General features: G+C 45.7%; 1 protein-coding gene across 1 annotated transcript in view; it reads right to left on the bottom strand.

Moving 5' to 3' along the window:
• The window catches only part of LOC137618160 (RNA-binding protein 33-like), a 329,225-nt gene extending 317,303 nt beyond the window's left edge, over nt 1-11,922 (bottom strand). The window contains exon 1 of the mRNA XM_068348206.1: nt 11,795-11,922. Coding sequence (XP_068204307.1) covers nt 11,795-11,802 — 8 coding nt within the window. The 5' untranslated portion in view covers nt 11,803-11,922. The remainder of the gene's footprint in view (nt 1-11,794) is intronic.
• Nucleotides 11,923-15,342: the final 3,420 nt, after the last annotated feature.

Raw genomic sequence — 15,342 nt, 5'->3', positions numbered from 1 at the left:
TCGTCTCGGCCCATTCCAGGATCTGAAACGTGAGGTCGTACAGTTTCCTTGACCTCAATCCTCCTTGTTTCTTTATGTATGCCACCACGGTGGCATTGTCGCACATGAGGGCTACTGAGTTTCCCTGAAGGCAATGGGCAAATATTGCGAGGGCCTTTTGAACTGCCAGGAGCTCGAGCAGGTTTATGTGGAGGGGCTTCTCCTCCGGGGACCACTTTCCCTGTGCTGTCTCTTCGAGCAGATGGGCACCCCACCCCTCCTTTGACGCGTCTGTGAAGAGCAACATCTCCGGAGGAGCGGACGCGAAAGGCAACCCCCTTAGGGTCTTCGCCCTGTCGGACCACCAGAGGAGCATGTTCCAGGAGGCCGGAGTCATCCTGACTAAGTCCTGAGGAGGGTCTCCCGGTGACCAGAGGTCCTTCAGGTTCCATTGGACCGGCCTCAGCTTGAGCCTCCCCTGGGGAACTAACTTCTCCAGCAAGACCAGGTGGCCCATGAGTCTCCGCCAATCCTTGGCTCTCATTGGTGCATTTGTTAGGAATGGTCATATAACATGATCCAGGTTGTTCAGCCTCTCTTGAGAGGGGAATGCCCTTGCTAACTGGGAGTCCAGGACCATCCCTAGGTATGCCATCCTGGTGGTGGGGACTAACTGGGACTTTTCTAAATTGATGGTAACCCCCAGTTCTCTGCAGAACTGTAATAGCTATGCCCCCTGCTCCTTTAAGGATGCCTCTGAGGCTGATAGCAGCAACCAGTCATCTAGATACCTGATCAGCCTGATGCCCTGCTTGTGTGCCCAGGCAGATACTACGGTGAACACCCGAGGGGCCGTTGACAGGCCGAAGCACAGGGTCCCGAACGGCAGAGACTGAGATCCCCACTTCACTCTGAGGATCTTCCTGCTGGAGGGGTGTACGGGGATCTGAAAGTAGGCGTCTTTGAGGTCCAGGGACATCATGAAATCCCCTTCTCTCAAGGCTGCCAGTACCGACTTCGGCGTGTCCATCTTGAAGGACGTCTTTTTGATGAACTTGTTCAGGGCCAAGAGGTGGATGACTGGTCTCCAACCTCCCGTAGCTTTCTCTACTAGGAAGAACCAACTGTAGAACCCCGGGGACGATTCCTGGACGGGTTGCAGTGCCCCCTTGTTCAACGTGGCTAACACCTCCTCCTACAAGGCTGCTCTTTTCTTGTGATCCTTGGGTGCCAGTCACTCTGCCCGATGTTCGGGAATCAGAGGGGGCGGTTCTGTCAGGAAGGGAATCATGTATCCCTCTCTGAGGACTGTCACGGACCACGGGTCGGCACCCTTGTCCCGCCATGCTTGCCAATAATGTTTGAGGCATCCCCCCACCTGTGGCATGGGAAGGTGTAGGGGGCCTCCCTTCCTAGCTCCTTCTGGGGAGACGGTTTGAGCGACCTCGTCTTGAGCCAGCGTATTTCTGCCTAAAGGAGGCCTGGGCTGGGGCACCACTTCTGCGGGAGGGCCGCGGGGACTGATGCCAGGAAGGGGAGGGGGCCTCCTGTCTAGCTGGTGCCGTAGATGGGTAGGCCCCATCCACCGATGGTCTCGTATGGGGAGGACGTCTTACCGTTGGTTGTCTGAGCTCCGTCGTGTCTTTAAGCTTCCCCACTCTCTCCATAGTTTCTGCTACTGTCTGAAGGGGGAACAGGGTCTCACCCCACACCGGAGCATTTCTCAGGAACTTTGCCACACATTCGGGAAGTCTACGGGGGAGCCTGTTAAGAACCGTATCTATCCTCCTTAACACCCAGTTTGCCGTCTGGGTCAGGGACTGGAATGTAAGGAACTTCATGGCCTTTCCTCCCGAACGTATGAGTTCCTGTAGTAGGGCCTGATTCTACGGCACTGAGAGATCATGGGAGAGCTGGAAAACTGCTAGGGTGCATGCCCACCAGTCCAGCCAGGTCACATTTATATCCTACGATGTGTCCTCCATCATAGCGGCCTCTGCCTGAGAGAAGACCACTGGGGCAGTAAGGCTCCTGATATCTGCACTGCCCTGGCTTAACGTCACGACGGCTTCTCCTAACGTCCAAGGCCCAGCAGGATGCCCGTCTGGCACAAAAAACTTCTTTTGGGTCTTCAGTCCAGGCAGGAGCTTGAAGGACCCTTGGGCTCTGAGGGAGTTCTTATGTCCCGCGACAAACCGGTCAACGTGGTCCATGCCTAGGGCCACGTCCGGAACCAGAGGCAGGGTCAAGGATGGTTTCTGTTGAACTGGATTATCTACCATCCTTCCCAAACTCGAAAGCCAAGCCTGCTCTGATGACGGTTTAGGCTCGTCTAGTCTGTGGTGGTGTCGGATCAGTGCCAAGACCTTCCTGTAGGAGGATACTTTGTCGGGAGAACATTGGCCAGTGTCCAAAAAGCCCTCTACCACTTGATCCTCCGTGTCGGCTGTATCCTCGATCACGGATGGATCCGTGGGGGCAGCCGTATCCCTTATCCCTTACATCCAGCCGGCTCGATGGAGCGGCTGCCTCCATCACGGATGGAGCCGCCGAGGCGGAGGTAGCCGTCATGAGTCTACCCCCTCCCAGTGGAATCCGTGGAGAGTAACTGCCCTGCTGTGCCAGCGGCTGCATCCGATGCCTGGATGGAGCCGGTGAGACTTTGGGCGTGGGCACCATGCTGCCAGGCCGAGCCAGCGGCTGCCTCCACTGAGCGGATGGAGCCGGTGACTTGCCGGGCAAGGGCAAGGGAAAGTTAAAGTGTGCCAACGGCTGCATCCGACGAGTAGATGGAGCCGAAGAGATACTGGGTAAGGGTGCAGAAGCGGCTCCAGCGGCTACCGAGGCAGGCACTGGAGCGGCAAGAGCCCTGTTCAACCCGCAAGGGGGAAAAGATCCACTTGAATCCACTTCTTCCTGGAAGAATTCCTCTTCTTGTTCTTCCTCCTCGTAACCTTGGCCTTCTTCCTCGACGGGCCTGCGTTTGAGCTCGACTTCTTTCTCTTAGATCTCTTTCTCTTCTTACTCATCTCCTGGCTGGTGGAGTCTTGAGACGATGACGAGCTGGAGTACGAGGTAACGTCCGAGGTAGATGAAGAGGAGCTATCTGAGTCCTCTGTGTCTTCTGCCACCAACCTAGGGCTTGCAATTGTGCTACCGGGGTGACGGGTTGCATGAAGTCTGGCGGTAGAGAAGCCGAAGGCGTGTGTAGTGCACCACGAGAGGCAAACCAGCCAGAAAACTCCTCCTCTTGCCGCATGGGTGACCTGAAGGGCATCCTTGGCGCTCTCCACACAATGGAGTCGGGGTCCGAAGAGCATGTGGCTTGCCCTTCTCAGTCTAGCCGGGCCCCCGGAAACCGGTTCCTGAAAAGCACTGCCACGATGGGGGAGAAAGAGCTGTTCCAGACCTCCCCCACACCGGGTCTTCACTTGAGACAGGTCCTGCGGGCACCAGAACCTCGTCAACGGAAAGCACTTCCGTCACAATAGCAGACTCCCCACTCGTCTGCGTAGGCACAATGCAACTAGAATCAATGACATCAGACTCATGGAGAACAGCAATGGGCTGTTTCCCCCCAACGGACTTACCTAATCCCCTACTCTGGGTAGGGGAAGGGGAAGGAGAACCTCTCTCCGAAGGAGCTGAAGGCGACGTCAACGGCGAACCGATACCAGGTTTCCTAGGCGACCGCTTCGACGCCTTTTTCTTCTTCGTTCCGAACAAGGTCCACTGCAGCTCCGGCCAGGACGCACACTCCGGACACGTGGAGGCAGGCGAGCACACACTGCCTCTACACGAGGATCACGTGTGCGGGCCGACACTAGACTTAGAAAGCCATGCACCGCACGACTTACCGGCCTTTAGCCCGGGACAACGACGTTGGGATTCCATACGGGAATACACAAGCAACACAAGGAGAGGATGTGAATGGGAAAGCACAAAGGGAACACGTGGAACACAATGGTGGGTCGGACGGGATGTGAGAGAGAGCGGCGAGATGTTATCTACGCCGCGACCAATTGCTTACTGACGACACAGACCTAGTAGCGCACTTTAACGCGCTGACCCCGGGTCGCCTCAGGGCACGTATCCATCCACCACGGAGGGACCCAACAAGGGAAAACAGAGATAGGGGCACGCTTGGCCGAGGCCAGAGCGAGCAGGAGCACCGTCTTCCAAGTCAGGTGACGATCAGAAGCCTGGCGTGATGGTTCGCAAGGTGGTCTCTTGAGAGCCCTAAGAACCCGAACCATGTTCCATGGAGGAGGTCTCACTTCCAACTGGGGGCAGGTAAGTTCGTAGCTTCGTATGAGCGAAGATCCAGCGAGGAGGAAATGTCTATTTCTTCAGCCTGCAGGCCAGGCTTAAGGCTGAGCGATAGGCTTTCACCGCCGAGAGCGAAAGGCGCATTTCCTCCTGCAGGTATACGATAATTCCGCTATTGCTGGAATAGTGGCATCAAGGGGAGAGATACCTCTCCCACAACACCAATCCACAGAAGACTCCACTTCGCCTGGTACACCCCTGCGGATGACTTCCGCAGGTGTCGAGACATCCGCTCCGCAACTTGTTGCGGAACGCCTTTTTCTGTGAGGAGATGCTGGATAGTCTCCAGGCGTGAAGCCGAAGCGATGCTACGGCTTTGTGGTAGATGTTGCAGTGTGGTTGCTTGAGTAGCTCGTGTCGTGGGGGAAGCTCTCTCGGGAGTTCCGTCAGGAGATGCAGAAGGTCCGGGAACCGCTCTGCATGATGCCGTAGCGGAGCTATCAGAGTCATCGACAGGTTGACCGATAGTCTGGTCTTGTTGAGCACCCTTCTCACCAGACAGAACGGTGGGAAGGCGTAGACGTCGATTTAGTCCCACCGTTGTAGGAAGGCATCTTGCCAGAGTACCTTGGGGTCCGGGACTGGGGAGTAGTACAGCGACAGCTTGAAGTTCAAGGATATCGCGAACAGGTCCACAAAGTCAGGACTTTGTTGGCTACTAGAGGATCCAAAGACCACTCGGCACTCACTATCTGCGAGGCTCTGCTCAGACTGTCGGAGAGCACATTCCTTTGCCCGGAATGAAGCGAGCCGATAGTGGTATTGAGTGGAATCGGTTCATCTCAGTATCTCTACTGCAAGATGGAAAAGCTGTTATAAAAAGGTACCTCTCTGCTTGTTGAAATAAGCCACTACCGCGGTGTTGTCGCTCACGGAGTGATCCGCCAGGGATTGTTGGAACTGTTGAAGGGCCAGATATACGGCCTTCATTCCTAGCAGATTGATGTGGAGGTACCTATCTGATTCTGACCATAGGCCTGAGATCCTTTGGTTCAGAACGTGGCCACCCCCCCCCCCCCTTCTTTTGACGCGTCCGAGAACAGCATAAAATGCGGGGGAAGGACGAGAAGATCCACTCCCTTTCAAAGGTTCCCGTAGGTCAACCGCCACTGCAGGTCTATTCGTTCCGCAGGTCCCATAGGGACCAGAGTGTCCGGGGAATCGTTGCCTTGGATCCACCGGGACTTGAGACGCCATTGCAGGGATCTTATCCTGAGGCAGCCGTTTGGAACTAGACGGGTCAGGGAGGAAAGGTGACCTAGGAGACGTAACCAAGATTGGGCTGGAAGCTCTCTTCGTCTGAGGAAAGGTTCTGCGACTCTCCTCAGCCTTGCTATCCTGTCGTCTGATGGGAAGGCTTGGGAGATTGGTGTCTAATATCATGCCTAAATATCCCAGTTGTTGGGATGGAAGCAGAGAAGACTTCCCGAGATTTGCCATGATCCCTAGATCTTGGCGAAGTCCCAGAGGCTTGTCTCGGTGTCGAAAAAGGGTCGATTCCGAGACTGCCGGGGTTAGCCAGTCATCCAGATAGCGAAGGGGACGGATGCCGATCCTGTGTGGCCACGAAGATATCAGGGTGAACATTCTGGTGAACACCTGCGGTGCTGTGGGGAGATCGAAACACAGCACCTTGAACTGGTAGACCTTGTTGTCTAGGCTGAATCTCAAGTACTTCCTGGAAGACGGATGGATTGGGATCTGGAAGAACCCGTCCTTCAGATCCAGTGTGCACCTGAAGTCTTGTGGTCTCACTACAAGTCTGATCGACTCTGCTATTCCACGCTGAACGAAGTTTGTTCGACAAACTTGTTCAGAGCTGATGACGGGTCTCCAGCCTTCAGATGCCTTCTTTACAAGAAAGAGTCGACTGAAGAAGTCGGGGGGAGCCGTCGACGACCTTATGGAGAGCATCTTTTTAGAGCATGGTCTCGGATTCTGCCCGAAGGGCTAGCCCCTTTGCTGATCCCATGGCATGGGAGCTCAGCGACACTGGATTCGCTGTCAGGGGAGGTAGAGATGTTATGAACGGGACGCGATATCCTTGGCTGATCACGGAGATCGTGCAGGAATCGGCCCCGAGTTGCTGCCATCTGAACGCGCAACTTTAGGCATCCCCCCACTGGGGGACAGGGGGGTTGCCAATCCTAGCGTTTGCAGCCTCGGCCGCTTCCTCTGGGATTATTGCTTCCCCAGGAGGACTTCCCGTCCTTCTTGTCCCTGACAGGAGGGGGCTGCTGTTTAGAAACCTTTGTCTTTGCCGCCGGAGCTGGTTCCGATGTCCTAGGCTGACGAGGCTGTTGTTGTTGACGCGCTGGAGGCTTGTAGGATCTGGATGTAAGCACCTTTTGGAGGGGCGAATCATGATTCGATTTCCTCTACCTCTCACCTGTCCGTCCCACGTCCTTGGGCTCAAACAAGCTCTTTCCAAGGATGGAAGAGTGTCTGAGCTTGCCGACATCCACAGTTGGGACTTTCAAGAGGAACCTCTCGGTCACTGCATCTCAATGCTTCAACATCGAGTTTGCCCACAAGTTCGAAACTTGGCGAGCCGGAAATCGATGGTGCTCGTGCCCGAGAGGAGGAAAGTTTCCATGGTCTTTCTGGTGCTCTCCTTGGACAAGTCCTCGGATCGCAACAGGATATCCAGAGATCCGAGCCAGACGACCAGCCACGAAGTGGCCTGCATGGCGCACTTTGCGGCCTTCACCTGGCACAAGGTCTCCGAAGCCGAGAATGTCACCTGCCGGGCGGAGAGTTTCTCGAGAGAAATTCCCTGGTAAGCCCTTCCACGGAATGGTGGAGAGGCAGAGCTAAACCAGGCTCCCCCATAATCTCGAAGTACCTCCTCTGCTGACGGCTGACAGCCGCAGTGTCAGCAACTCCCAAATAATTAGTTAACATTCATTCCCCTGGGGGAACTCCGAAGAGGAACCCCGAGGGAAAAGAACATGAGAATTACACACCAGGAATGCGCCCTCCTCCCCCACTGACACTCACGGGAAGGGGGGGAAGGCGGAGAACTGTAATAAAAACAGAATTATAACAACTATAATTATGTAATTCAACTAAGAATGTTCACTAATAAGAGAACGAAAGAACCCCGAAGGGAAGCGTTCTACACAGAAGCTGAAAAGTTAACAAATACAATTAGATTTCATTAAAATAATTGAGACAAAATAAACGGAGAAGCAACTCAACCCGCAAAGGGAAGGAAGCTACCGTAATACATAGTAGTAATAAAAGGGTGAACGACCTCCAGAGAGAGAGAGAGAGAGAGACCGTAGTCAAACTAAACTCCCATGTTCCCTACGCTGATAGTCCAAGTTTCCCGTAGGGAAGGAGGAACAGCGGAGAAAACAGAATAATAAATAAAGTCCAGCGATGATGATTCCCCACGGCGCCTGAGAATCGGAAGCCGAAGGACCAAGGGAGAGATCACGACCCATGAAATGTCACCGTGGAGGCCTGGAACAACACGGAGATGTTGTCGTACACTACGCACACACAGCACAAACACTGAAAAGGAAACTTACTGTATTTCTATACTCAAATATATACATAAACATAAGAATGTTTATATATATATATATATATATATATATATATATATATATATATATATATATGTATATATATATATATATATTAAGTATAAGAAAAGTAAGTAATTAAGTAAAGACAAAACATTAATGGCTGCCATGTGAGGACGGGAACAGACACGTCTGCCCACCGTCCGAGCCAAAAGCGAAGTGAATCAGTTCACCGGTGTGTGAGGGGGGAGGAGTAGCTAGCTACCCCTCTCCTACCCCCCCCCTCGTCATTTCAGCTACGCCGAAAGTAATACCCCATGTAAATAGCGTGGTTTGTATTTCGGTTACGGAACAAATATAAATTACAAAAAACCGATGTGCGATTCTAACGGAATCTAGCCAATAGGTGGACAATCAAATTAAATACAGTAACAATGGAATCATGCAAAACACAGGTATATCACTAGAAAAATTATTTTCATCTATCACTGATTCAATATACAACACTGACTGACTTTGTGGTTTCAGATGAAATGTTAAAATGATTAGTGAAAAGCAAACTAGAATTAAGGTAGTGTGTAGGTGGTTGGGTCATCAAAATTTTTCCCCGCCAAAATACTCGCCCACTCGGCTAACGCGCAACATAAACCACTTGCCAGAATAGAGGAGCAATAAAATAATGTTTAATTGCGAGCATAGCGAGCCACAGCAGAAAAAAGACCAATAAGTGAATAATTAGCATTAGTTCATTAACCAACATACTCGTAAATACAATAAAACATGGGTGACGACGATCAGAGATAGGAAGGATTTTCTAGTAAGAGAGCAGAAAATCTGGTAAACCACCGATCAACACACACACACTGAACTATAAGACCTGACTTCACTGTACTATGATAATGTGGTGAAAAGATGAAGCTGAGTGAAAGTAAGCTAACACCCGATGTCGGTTCCAGGTCGCTTAGTACCTCCTCCACCAACCCCTCCCCCTCCCTCCTTCCCGCAACATATCTTGCTGATTTTTTTGCTTTCCCAGCATCTAAAGAACCACCTTATTACTGTACAAAAAGAGGAGAGCTGCAGGAATGCACAATTTTGGAGTGGAGTCTTTGTAGTTTGTAGGGACAGGCCTTGGACCGCCTGAAAATCGAGTAAAAAATGTCCAAAATCAGCTCTTATTCAAGGGAACGATCACAGAATGAAATAACATTAAATTCACTAGTTTTGTAAATGCGTGTCCCAAAAAACTACATACTAGGACAGGGTTGCGATCGCCAGAAAATAAAGTAAAGATCATCACCTATCGAGTTTTTCACGGGAAGTTTAACAGAATGAAATAATGAATTCACCAAATTTGTAAATGCTTGTCTCAACAATCTACATACTAGGACTACTCGATTGATGAATGTCGGAAAGTGCGAGAAAAATGGACAACAGCTAACCCAAACTTCCCACCCTAACCTGACCTACAAGTCGTGTCCTTACCTTCCTAATGACCTAACGGGGGCGGGGCTAACGACCCCCCAAACACTGTCACTATCATACAAACCCCACAAACCAAACCTAGTAGTTCCCAGGTCACAACTCCTAGTCGGGGGCAAGCCCCCGACACCCTGCGTAAGTCTCTCTCCTACACAAAAAAAACTATGGGCAGCACTCTAAATTATATCTTAACCACTTTGTAATAATAAAAAAGTTACTCAGGACTACCTTAATATTTGTAGTTGCTGAAGTCTATATCCATGGGTTCTTGCGCCTTCACAAGGACCCCTAAAGTCACCTAAGAGCTCTTTTTGAAATAAAAAATGAAAAAATTACGGGGTAACTCGAGTAAAGTCCCGTAGGTCTAAAAACCTTATTGTCTTCAAGGCATCAAGCTTATCTATATGAGTAATGAACTCAACACCATCGCTCAAAGAGAAACTATACGGAACACGTCTGTCCATTACCGCGTTCAACGTTGGAAAGGGTCGACCTCGTGTGTAGGTCAATCTCGGGTCGAGGGGGGGATTTAAAATTTTTAAATCACGCGGCCAGCAAAAGTAGGCCTACAAGCGTACGGAAACGAAGGGTTAGTTTGGGTGGTTTGTTTGACACTGGCTTTATCTACCAAAACATCTTAACTAGATGTTGGCTAACCTAACCTTTGGTTGTATATATAACAAATTAGTATTCGGCATAATTTCAGGACGTGTCCCAACGAACTAACAATCTTAATAAGGGGTTAAAACTGAAGATTGTTGGGATTAGCAAAATCATAAGTCCGAATATCGATAACTGTTCAAGTTGATAGGCGAACAGAGCGCCGCCCAAAGGGTGTTATTATAGTCAGGCAGGAAACAATGCTTGGGGGAAATTTTACGATCGAGTAAGTTGGCCGTGGCTTCAGCGGACGACGTATTGTAACGACCTTTCCCTAACCTAACAATTCATGATAATTATCATAGCAGTAACAAATGTCACTATAAATGATGTGTCCCAACTAACTACAAACTTAACAAAGGAGTAAAAAGGTATATTGATGGGACAGTATTAAATTGTATAAACGAACGATTCTTAGCCTGGGATGACACGAGCTCTATCTATCGGGAAAGTTGGAAAATAAGCAGGAGCTACCCCTGAATTGCGTTCGGACCGTGCGGAACTTAGAAAATATTGCTGTGGTAAGGGTAAATTATGATATTCAAAATGATAAAATAACATCATATTATGGTATATTGGATCATAGTAAAGAACATCTTCCCCATAATGAAAAACGATTTGTCTAGAATTAAGAAAGATATTGCCCTGTCCCTAAAAACTATTCACCCCTAATTTAGTATCTATTTAGAATAGGAGCGTTTGTAGGGTGACGGCCAGATCCCGTAAAAAACTGGAATATTCTGAACTGTGGCCGTCGTTCTAAAAACGATTTTGGCGGGAGAAGCTAACTTAAAAAACCCACCAAACCTATGCTATAAGCCGTATCCTTAGCCAGGGGGGCTTCGCCCCCCCCCCTCCCTTACACAAAAGTTTCCTTACCTACGAGTACGACGGGAGAAGCTAACTTAAAAAACCCACCTAACCTATGCTAAAAGCCGTGTCCTTACCCAGGGGGGCTGCACCCCCCCCCGTACACAACATATTTAAGATCTGTAGACCATTTCCAATCGTTTTTAATCTATACAAGATAACAGTCGGAGCGATAATAAGCAAATTAGGACGCTTGGCCGTAGCGCTACAAACTACCCTTAGAATATATACCAAATGTACGCTGACGTCATGAACTTCTCTTTGGTTGATTATATCGACGATGTCGGTTCCAGGTCGCTTAGTACCTCCACCAACCCCTCCCCCTCTAGCGACATATCTTGCTATTTTTTTCTTTCCCAGCATCTAAAGAACCTACTATTTACTGTACAAAAAGAGGAGAGCTGCAGGACTGAATAATTTTGGAGTAAATGGAGAGCGTGCTCTTGTAAACAAATACCCCATAAATAATAGTCCTATAATATACTTTACTTATTTGTATGGCAAGCTAACGGTGTATACATTACCACACACAAATACAGAAATGCCAAGGACAAACAATCAACTCAATAGTTACTCTAACAAAACCCAAAGAAGTAAAATATACACTAATTTATTTATTAGGAAGTACTACAGTGCTTGCGAAAAAATTACACATGGCAGCCTGTGCCACCCTAGGTCTAGGTCACTGGCTTCTGGTCTTTTACGGGCACCTTTCATTACCACCACACCAGGTCATCTACACACTCCCATACTTGATAGGATATAATTCAAGAGTTTATTCCATTAGGAAACCATCCAATAAGGACGAATTAGATAGTATTTTCCAAAAAAATACAGCAGCATACCGTTCAGATGCCAATACCGGTAATATTGGGTCACCGAAGCCTTCGCTAAAACAGTGACAAGACTACCTCCTATGTACTTTAATTTTATATACTTACTCAGCCATTCCACGTAATACTCGAGACTTGGGTAAATTTTCCACAATATATATATTATAACCTAAACACCTAATGTGTTTTTCATTTAACTCCGATCTCCAAGACGCAACACAACAAACGGTTGACTTACAACTTCGCAAAAACTAAAGTATAGAGAAACGTTGATTGTAATAAAATAATTAGATTATGAAATTGACTTGAGATTAATAGAAATACTATTTCTAAAATATTTTCTTTCCAAATTGAAATTAAGCTTTTGAAAATTTTATCAAAATAATACCAAAAACTATAGCTTCATAAATGATAGTTTTTGCACGACTATATTCATAGAAAACGTGAAATTTTAAATATTTAGCGCTTACTATTCCATATCCTGAAGTAATGTTTGCCGTCTGTTTCTTTATATTATTATTATTATTACTTGCTAAGCTACAACCCTAGTTGGAAAAGCAGGATGCTATGAGCCCAGGGGCCCAAACAGGGAAAATAGCCCAGTAAGAAAAGGAAAGAATTGAAAATAAAAAATAAGTAATTTGATCCGCAGAAAGCGATATCTGAGGGAACATTTCTCTTACTTTGGAATCAATTTCAAAATCCGGTCACTTAATCATAATGCGTAACAAAATCAAGTTTTCAGAATCAATCAATGTATGTTATTATTATTATTATTATTATTATCATTATTACTAGCTAAGCTACAAGCCTAGTTGCAAATGCAGGATGCTATAAACCCAAGGACTCCAACGACAAAAAAAATAGCCAGTGAGGAAATGAAATAAGGAAATAGATACAAGAACTGAGAAATGATGACAATTAAAATGAAATATCTTAAAAACAGTAACAACATCAAAGCATATATTTCATAAATAGACTACAAAAAGACTTATGTCAGCCTGTTCAACATAAAAGATAATATTATATTTTCTGCAAGTTTGAACTTTTGAAGTTCTACCGATTCATCCACCCGATTAAGATCATTCCACAACTTGGTCACAGCTGGAATAAAACTTCTAGAGCACTGTGTAGTATTGAACCCCATGATGGAGAAAGCCTGGCTATTAGAATTTTTTGCATGTCTAGCAATAAGAACAGGCTAGAACTGCCCGGGAAGATATGAATGTAAAGGATGATCGGAATACGGAAAAGTCTTATGCAATAAGACACAATAGAGATAGAGTTACCCCTGCACTAATTAAATTACACTGGCTGCCAGTAAAGGCGAGAATTGAATACAAGCTAATCTTACTAACGTTTAAGATACTGAACCAAAATATCTAAAAGAATGCCTGAAAAAACTAGAACTAGAAACAAATGTTACCATAAGACACATGAGTGACAAACATAGACTATCTGAACCAAGAACAAATAGTAAATTTGGTGAAAGGGCTTTAAGCTACTGTGCGCCTAGACATTATAATAAACTGCCAACTGAAATGGAGGACCGAAAGGGAGCAATTGAATTTAAGAAGAAACTAAAGACATTACTTTTTACAAGATCATATGATTTGGAAGATGCTACAATCAAAGAATTGTATAAGTTATAATGAAAATGTTTCGTTAGATGATTGATATGGACCCGTCCGAGAAGTAGTTCACACAACTTCAGTGGAGGGTTGGATTTAAACCCAAAACAACTAAACAAGTAATATGCATAACGAACTGATTGAACGACAGTGCTAGAGATTAATATTCAGATCAGAAATAAAAAAATTAATAGATCGTAAGTTTCTGCCCAACATATTAAGATGAGAATTAGCAGCTGAAGACCAGAAAGAAGAACAATACTCGAAACAAGGTAGAATGAAAGAATTAAAACACTTCTTCAGATTAGACTGATCACCGAAAATCTTAAAAGACTTTCTCAATAAGTCATTTTTTTCTGTGCAATTGAAGAAGATACAGATCTAATATGTCTCAAAAGTAAATTTATTGTCAAGATTTAAACCTAAATTTTAAAAGAGCCATACAGAGTTAAAGAAACGTCATCAATGCTGATATCCAGATTTTGAGGAGCCACTGTCCTTGACCTACTTACAATCATACTTTTGGCAGCCATAATTTGCACCATGCACTAATTTTAGCTAGATCTCTCTCTCTCTCTCTCTCTCTCTCTCTCTCTCTCTCTCTCTCTCTCTCTCTCTCTCTCTCTCTCTCTCTCTCTCTCTCTCTATATATATATATATATATATATATAAATATATATATATATATATATATATATATATATGTATATATATATATATATATATATACATATATATGTATGTATGTATATATATATATATATATACATATATATATATATATATATATATATATATATATATATATATATATATATATATATATATATATATATATATATATGATAATATCAGCATCATCATTATCATCTTCCGCGCCTATTAACGCAAAGGGCCTTGGTTAGATTTGGCCAGTCGTCTTTATCTTGAGCTTATTTTAATTCAATACTTCTCCATTCATCACCTCCTACTTCACTAGTCCTCAGCCATGCAGGTCTGGTCTTCCAACTCATCTAGTATCTTGACGAGCCCAGTTAAACCATCTCCATCTACCCCTCACCATGATCTCATTCCCATATGGCACTCGAGTATTCTCTCGTATAGTTTCATTTCTAATCATATGCTGCCATTTATAATAACTCTTAATATTCTTTATTCTCAAATCTACCAAATCTGTTGGAGATGGTTTCCTGATAATATAACAATTCTTATTTGTAAATTCAAATCATATTTTTGTGTTTTTGATAAAGTTAAACTATATAGCATTTGAATCCATGATCAATATTTGTGGCTACTCAAAGTTTACATGCAAAGCTTTATAACATCTCAAATTCGCCTGGTACAAACCGATATATTAAAATTTGTATGCATGGTCAGAATTTGATACTAATCTCTTTAATTCCCAATCCAATCTTTGCCGGACCTGGAATTTATTTTATGAATATTTTTGTGTCTTAAATGGTTAATATTCCTGATGAAACATTTATCGACCATAGGATTTATCAGAAACATACTAAACATTCTTATTCCTGCCTGGAACATTTTTTCAATAAAAAAATCCATTTAATATATAAGATCTTTTATTTGTTGAAAGTTGCTGACGCTAGAGTTATTGGGTCCTTTGGCTGCTCAGATAGTACTAGCCTATATTGGTTGTGGCTCATTTCTTTCCCTTTCTTACACATACACCGAATAGTCTGACATATTCTTTACACATTCTCCTCTTCTCTCATACAACTGAAAACACCAAGATAACTGAAAAATTCTTCTTCACTAAAAGCATTAACTCCTACATCTCAGTGGCTACTTTCCACTAGGTAAGAGTAGAGGAGACTCTATAGCTTTGGTTAGCAGCTTTTCTAAGAGAATAACACTCCAAAATTGAGCAGGTGTTCTCTAGTCTGCGATAGTGTTAAATAGCCTCAGTACCATGGTCTTCTATTCGGTAAGGGTATAGGCTAGTTATCTTGCTTGACGATACACTCGGGCACACTATTCTATTTATTTCCTTCCCTCATCGGGCAA

The sequence above is a fragment of the Palaemon carinicauda genome, chromosome 24 (genome assembly GCF_036898095.1).
Source record: "Palaemon carinicauda isolate YSFRI2023 chromosome 24, ASM3689809v2, whole genome shotgun sequence".
In the NCBI taxonomy this organism is placed as follows: Eukaryota; Metazoa; Arthropoda; class Malacostraca; order Decapoda; family Palaemonidae; genus Palaemon; species Palaemon carinicauda.
Note: the sequence above shows the minus strand (reverse complement) of the source record. Positions and strands in the feature narration are given on the sequence as shown.